General features: G+C 41.4%; 1 protein-coding gene across 5 annotated transcripts in view; it reads right to left on the bottom strand.

Annotated features, from left to right (window-relative positions):
* stim2b (stromal interaction molecule 2b) overlaps window positions 1-19086 on the bottom strand; it is a 43053-nt gene that overhangs the window by 19508 nt on the left and 4459 nt on the right. The window contains exons 1-2 of one of the 5 annotated variants that reach the window (XM_053858671.1): window positions 18081-18366; window positions 15750-15996 (exon numbers count right to left, since the gene is read on the bottom strand). The exons of 1 other annotated variant lie outside the window; for it this stretch is intronic. In XM_053858671.1, coding sequence (XP_053714646.1) covers window positions 15750-15876 — 127 coding nt within the window. In that variant the 5' untranslated portion in view covers window positions 15877-15996; window positions 18081-18366. Of the gene's footprint in view, window positions 1-15749; window positions 16982-18080; window positions 18367-19014 lie in introns of those variants that run through there. 3 more of the 5 variants (XM_053858670.1, XM_053858673.1, XM_053858672.1) reach the window with 3 other exon arrangements.

Here is a 19086-nt window from a genome sequence, read left to right as displayed (position 1 = left end):
TCTTCACTTCCATTTCATTTTCTTAGCTTAAAAAGCCACACAAACACTGTCCAAACTATCAACAATGAGCTGACATTTTAATCACAAGATGCCACATCCATGTATACAAGTCAGATACGACAATCCCGCAAAATCTTCAACAGTGTCCATCAAAAGGCCACAACACTTGAGAAGGAGTTACATAATGTATTTGCTTAGCTTCCCAGGCTGTTTACATAGACTGCTGTTTGCATAGGAACCATAATTTTGGTTATCTGAACTGCCAACAGTGTGAAGCAATAGTGTGTACCGGCAAGTATTACAGGTAAAGCATCCTCTTGTGAGACTTAAACATCCTTTTAATCCCTTCATCGTCATAACAGAAGACGGGTTGTTGATTTAAAACACTTTTCGAAGTGTTTTTCTTTACAAGCGGCCTACTTCTGTGAGTTAAACTCCCGGTGAACTGACTTGTGAAGGCAAAGAACGAAAAAAGACGATTAAAACAAAGTGAACACAAGCTGTCATTCACATTGTCAGTATTTAAGACGGTATGACTTCTGGGCTGTGAAACTCTCAAATGTGACAGGTTTTCCTTCCCTGTGGGATTTTTTGGGTATATTTAGGTGTATTTATCTGAGAATACTACAATGAATAACTCTGCGTGACAGGAAACGGCCGACGGTGACCCCGAGCATTCCAAGGGGGGCCACACAAAATCAAAACAGACGGGAGATGCACTCCCAAAAGAAGTCAAATTTGGAAAGCACTGGGTTATTTTTAACTTGTCAGACTCCCGGTTGTCAGGATGTAAGAGCTCAACAATGGCAGAGGTCTACGTCAGCGCACACACACACACACACACAGACACACACACAACTACAAAAGCAGCTGTACAGTAATTCATTGCCGCTAACAAAAGCCTGCAAGTTGTCACAGAGGGCCGACATGTTTGGTTCAAAAGATTTTGATAACAAAAGAGATTAGCTGTCAGACGCAGCCTTTAAAGTTTTACAAAAATATATGCATCCCATTCGGAAGGCCCTGTCGTGCCTTTCACACATTTGACAAGAGAAGAAGACAAAAGAAATCTTTGAAGTGACTTTTTGGGGACTTCCGTTAATCTACTCCCAGGAGGCTACATCCAACTAAAACTCCATGGCGGACACAAACGGCTCTTTACATCATGGGAATGTGCCGCAGGTGAATTATCGGCTGTTGTCACTTTAGTTTTTTGGTGTGGCTTTTGTGGCTGCTTTTTCTCATGACAGGTTTTGATGCTAATTTGACAGAGGTAGAGGACAATAGAGATAAAAATAGTTTTCTTGAACATGATGTTTCTCTCAAACTCCCCTCTTATCAACAGCCTGACAGCACTGGTCTATATTTACAATTCGAAAAACCCTCACAGAAGCATATCCCTGCCGAAATTCTAGTCTAGTGGCACAAGATGCTGTGTGTCGTCTCAGAAATTTAAGGGGTTGACCGTCTTTCAACAATCTTGGCATCTATTGGACAAAATAATCTTAAAATCTTAAGATTTCAGGCAAGCAAAGTCCTGAGAAATTCATAAAAAGGTGTTACCTGATGAAAGTTAATAACCCCATAGCCTGATTCTGGGATTGATTCCAACAACCTTGAGCACAAATGCTTAAGAAATTGATTGAAATAGTTGGTTCCCAGGATAGGTGCAGTTACCCACAAATTTTCCCAGGAACTAAATGCGTCCTGCATTCAGGTAGTGATGACAATACACATATCTACATAGTTTTTAAGTCTTCGGCTATCATTCCGGTAACACAGCACTCCCTACAATATTACAGCTTCCCAGAACAATAATGACAATAATGCTGAGATTGGAGGATAGTTCTAGCAAAACTGAAGAAAGATAATTGCGATAAACGTGTTGTCCCATTTCTAAATAAATGAATGCACGCATTCCATCTCTATTTTATAATTTCACACAGACAATAGGCAAAGCCTCCCAAATAACAACTGTTGAGTCTCGCAGCCAAAAGGATCAGCTCCACATGAGACGACTGTAGCCGTGTTAACATGACATTAAATATGACCAACTTAAGTGCAAATGGAAACAAGAATTCAAAATAGCACAGAATGAAAGTTTCTAAGTCAGGCGATGAAGGATGCTGTCTTCTCCAGCAGACACTATCAAACCTATGAAGTATTTTTAAAAAGAATAGTAAAAAAGAGGAAAATTGAGAAAAGGAGGACCTTGCTAACAAAAACCTTGCACGAAAAGTTAAGATCAAACCTGAAAATGACTATTCAACCTTCCATAGCATGGTACATCTAACATCCTCTCAGCAGCAATTGTGATAAAGCAATATTAGCATGACAGCAGAAGAGCACCAATAACCTCTAAGCCCGCATTTCACTTCAGGAGAGATCTTAGATGAACAGCCAAATAAAATGAAAGATTATCTTGGAGCATGTCTGTGTTGGCAGACAAGACCTGGAAGTCAAACAGCAGGTTATGAGGTTTCTGACATGCGACTCCTGGGAGCTAAGGGGCGCTAGTGTTGCCTCTTGCGGCTTAGGATTTCTCAGAGCTATTCCCTTTCCAGAGACAAAGATAGCCACACAGTGGTTCACTTGTGAGTATGACTGGCACTGACATATTAAGATCAACTACGTACAAATGACTGCTCAGGTGTCACTGTTGTTAAACTGATGCTAGAATGGGGAAATAAATGATGGTTCCCTTTCTCTTGTTTTACATGAGCGCAAGGCAGACAGAGTCAAACTGGGTCACATGCTTCTGACAACCTGTCTGAAAAGAGGAGACTGACGTTGATGATGATCCAAAAACAAACACTTAATAAATTGGAATGTGGTGCTTCTGAAATGTTGAGCAAATACCATGAATAATCAAACAAATGTTCGGAGGGACACTTGGATAATGACATATTTAAAAACGGCCTCTGCTGACCAATGGATTTGCAAAAATATTTTTCTATTGCTGTCTACTTTAAAAAAACACTGAGGCGTGAACAGCAGCAGCATGAGGCGATAGATATGATACTTGGAAGAATTGTTGGGGGCTTTAGCGCAGTTAAATTGCTGATGTCACAGTGAAAGGATCATGCATGCTTCCGTTTGAAAATAAACGGATTGGTCAAACTGTCGATGATTTGTAATACATGAATGTTCATGTAAGAAAATTGAATTTGTATGCGTATTAGGAATGTCACCTTCCAAAGCCAAACAATTAACAGCTACAATGCCACATGAGGATGAGGCAAAGGAAGACATTGTGAAGGCGTGTCAAACTCGATCACCTATTTTACATTTTCTCAGACGGTCATAATATCCATCTGCTTTCCAGAAATTGCCTCTCTGCATTTTCAGTTGACATTCGTTGCTCAGCAAGAACATACATTAAGTGATATAGTCTTTGGTTAACTTAAATACGTAATGGAAGGCTCTCCTGGGTGCATTAGTAGCATATGGTCCCCCACAGAGGGGATGAAATCCCAGCCTTTTCAGCTGTTTTTGTCAACAGGAAGTGAAGTTTGACTCACAACATCTGTCGAGTAGGACTCTAGCCTTTTAAGGTAGAACATTAAGGAGGATCAGAAAAGACATGTATGGCGTTCCATCATCTGTGGCCCACTCCCTCCCCTGTCACCTGTGCTGAGAAAAAATCCTGGGGAGAACCCTATAACACATTTTACTTGAAGCCAGCCACACATATTTAAAGCCGGGCCGTTAAATTACATGGCAGGCCGGATTTCGCCCCCCAGGCCTTGAGTTTGACACGTGATGTAGATCTCAAGTTACAACACATACACTGTTGATCCGTTTCTTGCTCAAGAAGACTGCGATGCCAGAATGTACCACCCTGGTTTCCATAGCTGCGGCCCATATGGTCATGTCATAAGTCAAGCTGACGGGTCAGTATTAAAGGCGGGTAAATAAAGCTTCTAGAGAGTCTACCATTTCAGCTCATCAGCAGCCATTAATAAGACGCAAATATCATTAGCCACTCAACAAATCCCACCGGTGGGTAAGGCAAAAGAGGAGGCAACACTTCGGTAAAGCAGGAAGCAAGACAGCAATTGCTGTTGCTCTTGGTTAACATTACAAGTTTTGCATGCTAGTTTAAGGACTGCAGTGGGTAAATTACAGCAGATAAATGTTGATATTTAGATTGTACCGAGTCGTCTAAAAGTGCCTTTCCTTTGCAGTCATTTTTAATCTATACACATGTCACAGCTGATGCCGAGTTGTCAAATATTTCCACTTTGAGACTCAGTAGGGAGATGCATTCTCTGAGGGTGCACAGACACAAAGTTGCACCAGGTCTCACACAAGTGGGAGCCTGGGCTTAGCCTTGAATCCAAGTAGGTTTGTACACAGGCTCCAGACATGTCCGCACAAGAAACTAAACTATTATATCATCATTGTTGTTATAAGCTTGATGTTTGAGGCAGGTTGGTGTGGGTGGATCAGCTCAGCAAATAATTTCCCCATTAAAGTGAACTGCTACTCCCTGATTTCATGTTCAGGTGACACCAGTAACCTGTCAAGAGACAGGTCACCATAATCGGTAGCACTAGGTTTCTGTCCTGGTCTGGCAGACACAAGAGTGTGTTGGAGAGAGGGGGAGGGTTTGCAAGACCAGTACAATTTTAGACCCTCACACCGAGCAAAAGACCAATAGACCTCAGTCTGCAGTAGCATGGAGATTGTCAATAATACAAATGAACCCACTCATCCTTTTAGGTCCTTCTCCACTCTAGACCAAAACAAAAATAAGTTCACCAGCACACATCCATATTTTAAGCAAAAAGAATTCCATTTTATCAAGGAGTTTAACCGACCCACATTGTAGGAAAGGGTGACATGTCATCATACACGCTTTCCAGCTCTGCTGCATGTGACAACTGACACAGACTGAAGGCAGCAGTGTCTGGAGGACTTTGGTTCACAATCGCAGTTTTAAACGTATCTTTAATCCAAGAAACTCCCGAAAATGACAGTAGTTACTAAGACTGGGTGTCAGTGTTGGTTTTGTTTGATCAAGCGGTCTCAAATAAGTTTTCTGACACGGTTGTCATATCAGGGAACAACACAAAAACATTGGCACACCATAACAACAGATGCTGAATTCACTGGAAATATAAACACAACATCCCTGTCACGTCATTCGCTAGCCGCTATAGCTACAAAATTCTCAGCGCACTCACCATCTCTCACAGCCCCAATTTCAAAAAATAAAACTGGCAGTGACAATACAAACACAACAGGGCTCAACAACAAACTCCAGCAATCATAAAACAGTTGGACTTTCAACACAAAATATAAAGAATGAAAGTGTACTTATTGTGACTTTTAGCATTATCTTCGGAATGGTTCAATTTATGATTGTGATCATGTTTTTTGCCCACATCGCCCGTACCTACGACTTGGTAAATAATACTCTCATAGAACCTATTGTGCTTGGTAGCACTCTGAGACTGAGTTGAAATCGGCACTAACTAACTGCTCAAAGACCAGACACAGAAAAGGAGTTTTGTCCACATGTTCCCCGGATTAATAGATCAGTCAATCTCAGACGCTTTCAAACTCACAATTCTAAAATAGCCTTAGTACATCAAAACCACCTCTTGAGTAATCCTCTGCTTAGGTAACACAGAGGGTTTTGGGCAAATAAAGGGTGGTGAAGACAAGTAGAGCATTACAAGTTCAGGCCGTCCAAGAGAGATCGAAAAACTTCCAGAAAAGGAGATACTTCTTGGACCAAGGCGTCCATGGAATGTTTGATAAGTATCCCGAGCACAAGGTGCGTGATGTATGTGGCTGGCTTGAAGATGACAAGAAAGGGGAAGCAAATTTGATTAAAAAAAAAGACCCTGCACACAAGATTAGAACACCAGTCTTTGGACAAAGTATAAATGAAAGCAGGATGCAAATTAACCATGCACTGGTCATGTGGCCATGTGTGCATGCAGAGACAGACACACTCATGTCTGGGTGTTTCAACATGTTTTCAGAGAATAAGCAGACAAACTTCAGAGCTATTAAGATGCTTTCCCTTTCCATTGTGCTCCAAATTACACCATGCAAAACCGGAAAAAATGTTTTGTGTTTGTTTTTTAAAAGGAGGCTTGCGGCAAAGAAAGGTTCTTTCCATGTAAATGTGTGAAATTGTGCTTTTCAGTTCAGTATTGCATATCGTACTGTACTCGAACCAATTGATTGAGTACATTTGAGTAAATGTGATTCGGCAGATTTGTTGTGCTAGTGTCAACAACAATTGGGGTTTCCACAGTCAAAAAAAAAATGAATGGACAGTATTCTGGTGGATGATGAAGCTTGTTTTCAGTGTGACAGTGTTACTATTCTGGGGCAGTAACAGCAAACAGGCAATGGCTGGCTACTTCCAGTCATGTAAACTCCCACACCAACAAAACATTGTAAATGTTTTTATGAAGTTACACTAATTAAAAATTACATTATGGCTGCCTCACCCCAAAAATGCATTGCAGCATGAAGCATTCCTGATAAGCAGCGTAGTCCTGCAAAGTCACTTTGAGCTGAACACATGGAAGCTACAGTACAGCCTACTGTGATCAATAGTAAACTATGTGTTGACAGGGGGTTTAAAACTTCTTTAGACGTTTGACCCGCTCATGCAACAGAGGAAGGTCACCAAAGCCAATGAAGAACATTTGGTGTTATCATGCCCTACAGTATGTAATACAAACTGGGCCGATTAAAACAAAGTCCAAGTGGTTCCATAGAATCCACCTGTTGGTCTGCACGTGCAACTAATGACGACTGCGTGACAGATTTGCAACAACTACTGGAAAACCATAATTTATAACACACACATTGAAATGCATTTTTATGTGAAGCAGATGTCGGTGCTATTATTGACATCGCACTGTGCAATGACGGGCTGTGGCACAAGTCAAACACAATCAACCCATTACGTTGCAATTGTCAAGCAATGTACCCTTGGTCTTAGTGCTGTTTGGGTGCAGAGATCTGTGCGTGAATGGGACAAACGCACAACATGGTTTATTCATTACGTACAGAGGAGGGAAGCACCGAGATTGTGATGTTTACAATCTGCCCAGTGAAACAAGCCCAAGACATCCTATAGAAAAGACAACACACTGTAACTTCTCTCTCAAGAAGTGTGATCCACATCAAATATGTGGCAACAACCGGCGCAAGGCAAAAATCTGGAGCCTCAATGGAACAAGACACGCAATATTCCCACATAATTTCATCACATCGTGAACTTTTGGTGTGTGTGTGTGAGGTGAGGTTAAGTTGATCTCATGTCCCAACACCCACGTCACATAGGCAATATCTACTTTGCTGGCTCAATATGTTGTTGTGTTACGAACTGTGATATTTTAAAAGCACCTCCTTGCATTCAGACTGTAATTACATGAGGTGTTTAATTTATTTATTTATTAAAAATGCGTTCTGCAAGCATGTGTGCATTTCTCTGTCTTTGTAGCGCACATATTTATCCACATCTGCTTGATACAGAAAAACATAGGATAGTGGAGGCAGACACGAGCAGTGCCAACATGCCAAAGAAATCCACACCTCTCCTTGTCCCTGTTGCCCAGGTCACCACATCACGTGCCCTCTGCCATGGGAAAGTCCCTGAAATCAGAGGGGACTGCACACTCATGACTGACTATCTTTAAATCACACTTGAAAATACATGTAAAAAGCTTCACATATATGTTTACAGTCGTAAGTGAATGAATAAATGAGTTTATGTCCACCGGTTACTCCTTATCAGTGGTCAAAGGGGGCCACAAGTGTCAAATGTAAATGACGACAATCCCTCTCATGAAATACATGATGTGGCTGGGGACTTTAAAATGGTTGTGGTGACCACTGTGCACACTGTGAAGGGCATGGCATTGGTCTCTTCCCGCGTTAAGTTGATAAGACCTGGCTCAAACCCCAATAACAGAACAAGGTTGTGACACTGAGTGGGCTTCAGTCAAGGCGTTGTGTATTTGTCTACCTACTGGTACCTAATAACCATCACTTTACATATTAGCACATTTAGAGTCAGTTATTTAGAACCCAGAATACAAAAAGGAGAATTATTGGTCAATGCTGAGTTAACAAAGGTTTAGCACTCGCTTCATAAAGATTGTCGCTGACCTATTGTAACACGACTGCTTTTGTGCAGCTGCTTAACTATCACCAAAAATAAAAAATAATGCAGCAACAATTTTAAACAGTCAAAGGTAGAACCAATGACATCTCATTTGAAAGATTAATAAAATCTTCATAAGTAGACCATGGTCAGATATTCTTGTACATGTACATCAACTGCTCCACATTATTAAGTTGTCCGTGCCTCAATAAAAGAAATACAATATATCATTTGAATGTAGATCCAACTACTTTATAAGTTCAAGTTGAATGGGACACAGCATCTGATAGTTATTATCAGGCAAAGCAGTGACAGCTGATCTCACTTATCTATTACCCTGTCTACATAGTAGTAACTTCAATTTGGCATAAACAGGCAAATGTTTGATTCATTAAAATGTATTGTCACTAACTTATTGCATTTACAGGTTGTGAAAAGAAAAACAACTTGTTTGTCATATTGAAATTGATAATAGCTTAAACAAATATTAGGTGACTTGTTATGTTCATAAGGTCACATATCATCTGGCACACCTGAGTTGTTTTTCTAACGCATTGGTATGCAGTTTTTCAAGTTTGCAAACGTCGAGCATGAGAAGCTTGCCGGCTCAGAGGACAAACAACTGAAAGTGTGACACAGCAAACAATAACCAGCTGAGTCTCAGTTATGTGCAGACAGCACAGCTATGGTAGCTCAGCACAGCAGGAAGTATGGTACAGATGAGTATAGTGACCTATATGTCGAGGTTCCCAGCAAAAGATAAGTGCTGTCACCCTCTCTCTATGGATACATGGACAGAACCTGTGCAAACAAACTTAAAGAATGGCTCAAATAAAGGGTTAGTCAACATCGAAAATCAATATAAGCAAATAATATGAGGAGCTCACTTCTTGACACTGTCTTTAGTTCGACTAATTCCAAGAAATTGGAGGTGTCACTCGTGATGGCTGTTCTGAACTAGTGTGGGCCATTCCTCTACCTTTCACACAGGTTATATTCTCCTAGCCTAGCCGCACAAATGCCAAGAGGTCAAGAAAATAGGAATAAAAAAAAAATCACTAGTGTCATATATTGTCAAAGAGATAACCAAAGACTTTAAATTGATGATCTAAACGCGCCACTATTCTGTAGCTCGCACCACACCATCCTTTGTCACAGCTAGATTTACACAAGTTAGCAGTTGATGTCAAGACTTAAAAAAAAAAAAGCATGACTACCAATAAATGATTAGCTGAGTGACATTGAAAGCAGTGGATCTGTTTTGTGTTTTTAGGTCATTGATTGTTGTTGTTGTTGTTGTGGGGCACCTCCAATCAGAGTTGTGACTCCCGGCATAACTGCTGACTGCAGGGTCACATTGATGTAGCCCATTGAATCACATCCCATTCATCGCTTGCCTGTTGGAGCGTCAGACTATAAAGGCGGTGGCATCAGTGGATTGCTAGTAAGCCTGGTGGAAAATACACAGGGAGTACTTCATTTGCTGGACTTATAAATACACTGCCTCTTCAGTGATAGTTCATTAGTCTGGATAATAAGGCTGAAGCCCTCTGAATGAACTGGCTGGCAGCTGTCCACTTTCGCAGAGGTCAACACAGCGTCTGGGCGGCTTCAACGTCACACCAGTCTTTACTGTTAAAAATAGTCCGACCGATTTGTGGTCATGGTGGTTTTAGATATGATATTGTATTTTTTTAAAACAATAAAATTAAGAGGACAAGTTTATCATGGAGATGAACTCAAAGGAAGATCATTTTGTGAGATCTTGTTGAACAGTTCTCTTTTCAGTAATAAGCATCTGCCACTTTATCCTAGCTAGTGCAGAACATTCACTGCACGGCTCCCGCTGTGCTCGGTGTGATGATGCCACTACTGTACCTCTTGACAGACCGGAGAAGTAGCTCACTTTTTGGGAAGCAGGTTTGGTTGTACTAAATCGTTTGCACTGTCCATAACATCTGTTTCTGACGGTCACTACAATCTAATCTGCAACACCAAAACCTTGCATCAGAGAGCGTGAATGTCCTAGTTTACTTTGCAGTAGGATCAGTTTAGAGACAACACCGGTCCAAGGCCAGCACCAGGATGGTGTTATTTAATGGTGTTCGAGTGCAATTCAACTGGGAATATAAAAATAAATAATACATTACTAAATAAAAGTCAGGCAATAAATAAAAGTCAGACAATTGGCACTGGGAAAAAACACCCACGGAATCGTTGACACAAAAACACAAAGTCTTGAGTAACTTTACCACGTGCCACAGTTCAGCCTTCCATTGGTCCTTATGTGGTTTGTGCTTTCAGTCTACCTTGCAATTTAATGACACAAACTTATTTTCTTGAACTATTTTTTCTGTTGTTGCAGTCTTTCCTACTAACACACAAAATACATTGACTGCAGAGAAAGTAGATACCAGGGAACACACCTTTGAAAGAGGCAAATTTTCAATCTTTACTAGCATAGACAAACAATGACAGACATTACTAGCGACACATCAGAGATGTAAATATCAGTAGATTGTGTCCCAACATAAACTACAGGGTTTTTAGTTTGTTTTTAATTGATGACATGCATTTATGCCATTCCATTGATCTTTGTTTGCATACAATGTTAGTGTTATTTCACTCCTAAACTACATATATACTAGCACTCATGACAGAGCAGGTTGCCTCTGTTCATCTCTAAATACTTGTTTAGCAGTAGGTATTACAACAGGACTAAGTGGTGGTTAATTGAATGTATGTATGTATTAGATTAGGCTTGGGATTATTAGACAGATTCAAATATGTATGAGGACATAGAATAGGTTTCCATTCACAGAATGACAGATTTTTCCTGAAAAAATCCAGAAAAAATAAGTCAAATTCTTTAATAGTTTGTCAGACATTGGCTGTATTCGTAAAGTAGCACAGACGTTCACTTACTCTGCGCTTCAAATGTATTTAAAAAAACAAAAAGAATGAACCTCAACAGCTGTTTCCTTTCTTGAAGCGAACACCATGTATGCAGCAGACGTATTAGAAAAGCAAATGACGTGGGCCCCGACATCACGTGACATGCAGTAATGAAGGAGAAGCAAATCTTCGTCCTTCTGTCTAAACAAATTAGCGATGCATTTCTGATGTAACCAGTCATTTGAATCAGGTTTATAAACACAAAGACCAGTCAAAACTGAGCTGAGTTATGTGGATGCTGGAGGAGCCGGGAATGACTGAGACGTGTCTGTGGTGTAATTGAACCATCAGCAGACAGTTTCAGCCTCAGTTAGTTATGTAATGCTAATGCTAAATTGGGGAGGCTATATCTGAGACACCATCTACCAAAAGGAACATTACTTCAGAACTTAATGTTCCTTGAAGGCAGAAGGAAGAGCTTTGTTTGCAGAGAAGGAAAACGGCACGACACACTACACCATTAAAACGCAAGAAGACCACATCTACTTTGCTACACCTGAAATGTATCACATGAGGACATTATATACAAGTGCCTAAACTATTTTATTCGCTGGATCATTTAAAGGCAAACTGCAATCATAAAGCAACCAATGAAGACATCACAACTCCTTTCTAACCTGGTCTTATTATGACACATTTGCAACACACGGTCCAAAGAAAGTGTCCTATTTTTATACAGCCATTCCTCAGAACTTCTCACTCCAGGATTTGATTTGAATGCTGTTGTGTCTTCCTGCATACACTCATTCGAGACAGTTTCAGAAGGATAGAAAGCAAATTGAAATCTAGCCCACAACATTTTCGCTCACATTACAGGACCAAGAAAAACACGAAATTAAAAAGCAAATCACATGGTCCTCAATATTGATCATCATTTCCCAACTCCTTGTTTGCTTGAACACAAAGCTCCTGAACAAATACTGTAATGTGCATTACAGCAACATTACCGTAATAAAGTGATTTTTAGCATCCTCAATAAAATGGAAATGTAGCTTCCTGTCTAAAGCTAAAACTAATTCAGACCTCAAAGCTAACTTTGCTTGACTTAAAAGTCGTGTTTGATGAGTAACCACGCTGTAGAAGTTGGGGAACAACACACATATCTATTTTATATGTCAAAGGGGAAAGCGCTCTCACACACAGTTCAACCTGTTTGAAGCCCCAGAATCAAAAAGCCAGCTGACCTATCAAACATCCCTCCTAGAGTCGCTCCCTAAAATCCGTCACAGCGTCATAAATGGCAGCTTTCAACTCATCTACCTCCCTCAGGTCGTCGCAACTCAGCAAGCGGAAGTATACACCACAGTTGATTTGTTCATATGAATGACCTCGCAAGAAGAAGCGCCCGGTCCTCATTATTCACACACTGGTATGATACATTATCATCTATTACAACTATCATTAGTAATGTCTAGTTTAGGAATGTTTATAATGCAGGGATAAGGTTTCCAAAACATATTCATTTGAAATGTACTTAATAGTAGGAGCCAGTGAATGACTATTGCTGACTGATTTATCTTCAGGGCTGACGCATTGCTATTGTGACTTGAGTGGAAACACTTAAATGAAAGGCCAACCAGGACTTGTAAACACACTTAAAAAACGAATCGTTTAAAAATATGAAGCTAAGACCTTAAGAGCGTAGTACCAAACAACCAGGTCCTGTTGTTGTACAACTACAGAATGAATGAGTTTTAAAAAAACAATAATTACCAAAAAACAAGTATAAACAGGCACAGCCAGTGGGAGGAATCCCTGGGACAAACCAAGGACCAGTAAAAGAATGCATGAATCCATTACAGAATAATTTCAAGAACACTGGATCAGAGTGGCTACGGGAGCCGGGGATGGGGAGTTCTGGCATTGCCCAGAACTACAGAGGTAGTTTAGAGTGTAGGACTCCAATGAACTCCAAGAAAACCACAAGCTTACATCACCTGTGTATCACTGGCCTCCAAAATTGCATGGTGGTCCGTAATAGACTTCGTGGCAGTCGAATGAATTTGTCCCAGTAAAGTACAACTGGGTTTAATTGTTTCAATCATACATCTTCCAAATCCAAGCCACTGCAGAGGCTGCAGTATTTTAAGACACCACCACTGGACCAATGCATGAATACACAGTCTGAATGATCATATATTGTCTAAGTTGAATTATTCTGAATTACAACACTAGATAAGAGTAAAACTATTACCAAGCTAACTGAATTCAACCAAGTCCCAACAACGTGGTTCAAATAAGAATAAGTCCTTCATTGAATGAACCAGCTTCATAATAATTCAAATCTCTCAGTGTTCACTGAGATTGCCGCCACATCATTGCACAATGCACCAGTGTTTGCTTACATTTAGTACATGCAGTGATGTCACAAGATGGCTCACTTAGATTAAATTACGAGAACCTTGCAATATATCGTAGTATGCGGAAACATTTGTTTTGTGTACACAGAATGAAAACACAGGATGTGTTCAAACCTCTAGGGATCACACCATGGTTGCAGAGACATTTCCCTGCCAGAGTGGACTGGTACTTTCTATAATCATTCATCCTGGTATCCTCCTTCATTGATGAGTATGCAAAACCATGAGGGTGTCCAACTGCCATGGCAGGATGTCAAATAATTGAATGATAAATTCAAAGGAAGTCTGCACTGCACATATTGTGTGGACATTTTGTTGCTCAACTTGTATAATTATTGGCTTCCCATTGTCGTCACAGACAGAAAGAGGTAGGAGAACATGAGGAGGGACGTACATGGTGTTTACTTCTGTAAATGTTGGCTGTACAACATGGAGCTTGTTTAGCGTAAATGGCCTGTAGCAGTCAGAAAACAAACACATAAAAATTTTTAAGGTTAATTCTCCAATGCATGACCTGTGCCAGTACATTTGGAGACTTGACTCGTCTTCCAGAACACGGTAGCAAATCCCAGAACTGTGATGCAAGAGTCAGAAGACTAACGCACCACATTACAATCACACACAACCAGTGTGGTGATGGCTTTTCAGGAGTTTGACATGAAATATGTCTGTGTCCTGAATCAATGGTGATATTGCAATATAAAAGACAATAAATGACAGATACAATTATGCAGAGAGCAATAGTTATCTGCTGTGTGTGTGTGTGTATGTGTGTGTTGACATCCTCAGTTTACAAATGAAGAAAAAAATATATCTAAGTCATTATAATTAGGTTTAAGTTTGGTTAAGAGTCCTGGTTAAGTTCACCCATGTGTTTTGGGTGGTTAGGTTTAGGGTGAGAGGCTGGGGAAAGCATTGTGGCAATGTCCAAAACAAAGGTAGTGCGAGACCAGGTGTGCTACAGCTGCTTTTTAAGAAGTGTTTTGTCCTATTGAACAGCTGACTGCCAAAGCTGTAAAGGAAGCAAATTACACCCTTAAACATGATGAAACTGGTACATGCCAGGCTGAAAAAGCAATGAGATGGAAACTCTTGAGAGTTGAATGAGGAAACCTTGACTTGGAGGGGAAAATGACTTCCCAAGTGAATTTCATTCCAACAGTAAGAAGAAACATTTGTCTAGGATTCACACAAGACTGACTTGTCATGGCAAGAAAGCCAATGTCCAATCTTCTCCTGGTCAGATAGACACAGATGAATGAGAGATTATTTTTTTTGTCACGATTGTATACCTTCTGTTTCCATCATTGAGAGACCTCTGCATGAAAGGGGGGTCTGATATAACTATCACACCATCAGACAACGTGACAATAAGGATTATCTGTAACTTCATGCCTGGAATCTAGGTTGGTTGAATACTTAAATGTATCAATGGTCAGGAGTGGTTTTTTTTATCTGAGGGACCATCCCCTGGTCCATAGCACCACCCTGCCATTTGTAAAATAAAAGGAGTTGGGGATCACTGAGAAGTTATTAACGGATTACAGCATGCATCCATTAATAGTCAAGTCTAAATTCATTACAAAGGAAGAGGAACAGTGTGCTAACTAGTTTGAGGAAAACGTCCACATTCTCAGTGATGCTTAATTTGCGATAAGAGCTGTATTGTGTGAGACAGATCCCACCTTGGTCTTGACTTGCATCATTGCCACTACATCAGACACCAACAAGGCAACATTCTGAGGTAACCACCCACGAATCCTTGAACTATGACTGCACTGTACCCATTACTCTCGGCAGTGACAATATGTACCTACAAAGTTTCCCTCTCGAACCTCATCATCACCACGCACTGGGGAAGATTTAACAAGGTTCATTTCACTAAAGACAACTTCAATTCAATTTGAAGTAGAGGCTAAAAAAAGCAAACACTATTGATGGCAGCATCCAAATATCCGAGGGTTTCGTGTTCATGTTCAATGTTTAATTTGAGTATTCAGATTGGCAATATGAATGTGTTTGGAAGCAGTGTTCAGGTCCACGCAGAGCCAGGCACAGAGAGAATAACAACATCCTTGGTGACAGCAGCGCTCTGGACAGCACTGTGCTTCGTTTTTCAATTCCTGCCATGTCACACATTACAGCGTTGGGAGCAAATGTGAACACTCCACTGGCGGTTAGAGCCAAACGGGGCATTCCTCGGCTTTCCCGGAGGGAACCACGGGACATTGATGAGGAGGAAAGGGGGTGGGTGAACACGGAGGGGCTACTGGAATGTGACATGACGGGCTTACCTGAGGTGGCCACGGCGTCAGGCGAGTGTCCTGGCAGAGCGTTCGAGGAAGAGCAGTCCAGCACCAGTACCGCATAGATGACGAGTCCACGAAGCAAGACATTCACCACCTTGTGGGTGCAACTCATGGTGGAACTGAGAGGAAAACCAGGTCTCCTTGAGGCTGCCACTGAGGGCTTGGAGGATAACGTAGTAGTCACGAGCTAAACGGCTCCCAAAAGCTTGTCCTCACGGTGTAACTGAGCCACCTGTACCGAGAAGATACACGCAGCTGTCATATAAAAAGGAATCTTACAGGCGCAGGAAAAATACCTACAGCGTAGTTCATGGTGGGTCGAGTCAAGTTTAAAGACCCCACTGGCGACCGCGGACGGGTTCAGAGACGCTACAAGTCAGATACAAGCCCTTCATGGTAATAAATAAAAGGAGCAGGAGACCGGAGAGCACATGCAGCCCGTCTGGAGGAATTCCTTCTTCAAAACAAAACCAAAAAAAAAAAAACAGCGACAGGGGGAGACTGTGGTGAATATCCGCGGGAATACTGAACCAAATCCTCAGGTCGAAAGAAAACAGTCTCTGTACTTCCACGTACAGTGTACAAACACCGCGGTCAGCTTCAGCATATTGAACTCTTGGTGTCTCAGAGGTCCGCCTCTTCATGCGAAAGTAGCAAATCCCATCGCATCAAAAAACACATTCCGTTAGCCCTAATCCTCCTCTGTCCTATATCAACCGACAACCGGCATCCGGAGCAAGTTTTTCAGTCAGCTTTTCACGTCTCGGCGCGACCGAGTGCTGCTGTCATGTTATCTTGCCGGCTGATGCAGACGAAGCCTGGGAACGCCAGCCGAGCGGGGCGGAAGTCAGTGTGCGGGGTGAGGCGAAGGGGGGACTGGGCTTTCATGGAGGCAGGCACGCTCCCGCTCCAACGACGACACCGTATACTGACGGGCTTCTCGCTCGTGTTTCACTGTCAGGGGCTGGATGTGTGTTGCAATTGTTACCCCACACGTCGGCGCAGGCAGCTGCCTGGCGCTTTAAGAGTTGGCGGAATCCTCCAGCCAAAGTTGCATGCGCTTATTTCCTCGTCTGACGCAAAAGATGATGATGAGCCCTGCGTTATTGTTCCACACTTCCCCGCCTCGGCATATCCAAGTTGTCCTCCCGATTCTGCGGGCTGATTGGCTGCCGGGTCCCAACATGGCAGCCCCTGATTGGCTGATTCGGCCAGTAGTTCGGCCTGTTTCGAGGATGCTCAGCGCGGGTCTTCGAATTCTCTCAGAGCGCATATGCGGACTAGATTTGACATTTCACTAAGGAAAATGATTTGAAGGCTGCAATACCAAGCGCACGTTGCTTTGTTAAGTATTGAGGAATTATGTGTTAATTATTTCAGGTTATTTAAAACATTTATTATTTAAATTATAATAGTATTATTATTATTTAATTTCTATTATTTCAATATATTCTGGATTGTGTTAGTGATTAGTGCTGCATCCACAAAGCAAAAAGATACAGGCATCAAATCCATCTTGAGGCAGAACGGGATACTGGGTTTGATACCCTGAATACGTTCCCTGTGAGTAGACTGGTGTTGCCTGTATCTTACCCACTGATGCTGCATCTGCCGTCCTCCAGAGAAGCTGCACAGCCTAGTGATGTGTGCTTGCATTAAGGAGGACACTTGCTTGCTCTGTTATTTTCCACATCTGCTGCAAGAAAATCTCAGGACATAACCAGCCTGTTTGATCAATTTGTTCAGTCTCTTTCAGACAGGTGTGGTGACACAGTTGGACTCACTCCAAATAAATCTGCCCTGTTGTCCAATACAGTACAGGTGGGCAAAAAACAAAATGATTTCACTTTGAAAAAAATGTTTCCATGATCATCCATTCTATTCGTGTTCTAATGTATGCCATGATCATGGATTAACGTCAATCTTTTAGCCCGCGTTATGTAAATTTGAGTGTTGCTCAAGTGGGATTTGAAGCCAACACCTTTTTGCTGCTCAACTGGGTGTGTTTATAAATTCGAAAAAAAAATAGTGGGATTGAGTGGAGGAACAAAACTGGATTTATCAGAACCACAAAGTAAAATAAGCAAAAAAAAAATTGGCAGGACAGTGTTCACGACCAAAAGGTGAAACTCTTGCACTGATGATATGACAATTTAAGTTGTCAGTGTACAGCATGTACAACAGCGTACGTTTTGCTGTTTTCAAAGAAGCTCAAAAAGAAATTAATGTCTCAATTGCTGTCAACAAAAGTGAGTGCAGCACTACTTATTAGCATTTTGACTCCCATTATTTTCCAGCCTTCCTGCCTTAACTTACTTGGTAATTCTCACTACAGCTTTACAGGTGGCCTCTGGAACCCTCAGCCACTCCTCCAGGACAATGTAACAAAGCTGGGTTTTCTTAAAGCTCAGGTCTTTCTTATGCTCCTCCATCTCCTGTTTGAGAATACTCCACAGATGCTGACTATGGTTCAGTCCATCACATTTACCGTCAGTATCTTCAGCTAGACAGCAGTCATCTTGGAGGTGTTCTTGGGTTTTGTTATCGTCTTTATGTAGCGCAACCATTCTCTTTCCAGGACGTCAAAGAGGGATCTCAGCCATAAGGGGCCACGCTGAACATCCAAAGTGAACACAAGTGATTCCCATTCATACCTGGTGCAGTACAAAGTCACATGGCATTGAGGAGGGAAAACAGCTAAGAAGGCTCAATTTGAACCTTGCTATTTACTATTGGACTTGCATTGTGGCCAGCTGTTTGAACTATATATATATATATATATATATATATATATATATATATATATATATATATATATATATATATATATATATATATATATATATAGATAACATACTCACTTTGGTGTTGCAATTAAAGACAATATCAAATGCTAATGATTCAGAACAAATTTTGTGCATATGAATTAATTGAGAAGGTTTCAATTTACAAAAGGATACAGTGCTTTGAATTAAATGTGTGCCAAAACGAGTTAACTCTTGGGGCCTAAAAGGAGGTGCAAGAGTGATAAAAGAGTCAGCCGTGGGAGTGCAGGCAAACAGGTGGCAGATGGAGCAGCAACCGAGAGAGAAATAGGGAGAGGGAGGCGAAAGGGAAGAGCAGCATAATTCGATACTGGCCCTCATCGGGGGCAGCAGGGAGGAGGGCGGCCAATGACAAGCGAGGAATAGAGCAGACATGTGAAAGAAGAACTATGTCAAAGTCTTCAGTGTAGCCTGCTGTCACTCACCCTATCTGGCTTGCATTTGAACAGCCTACAGTGAGCTTCCAGAAAACTGTCTTCCCTGTCCAAATATTTACC

Source organism: Synchiropus splendidus, chromosome 3 (genome assembly GCF_027744825.2).
Source record: "Synchiropus splendidus isolate RoL2022-P1 chromosome 3, RoL_Sspl_1.0, whole genome shotgun sequence".
Classification (NCBI taxonomy): domain Eukaryota; kingdom Metazoa; phylum Chordata; class Actinopteri; order Syngnathiformes; family Callionymidae; genus Synchiropus; species Synchiropus splendidus.
The sequence above is the reverse complement of the archived record's forward strand: the minus strand, read 5'-3'. Positions and strand labels throughout refer to the sequence as shown.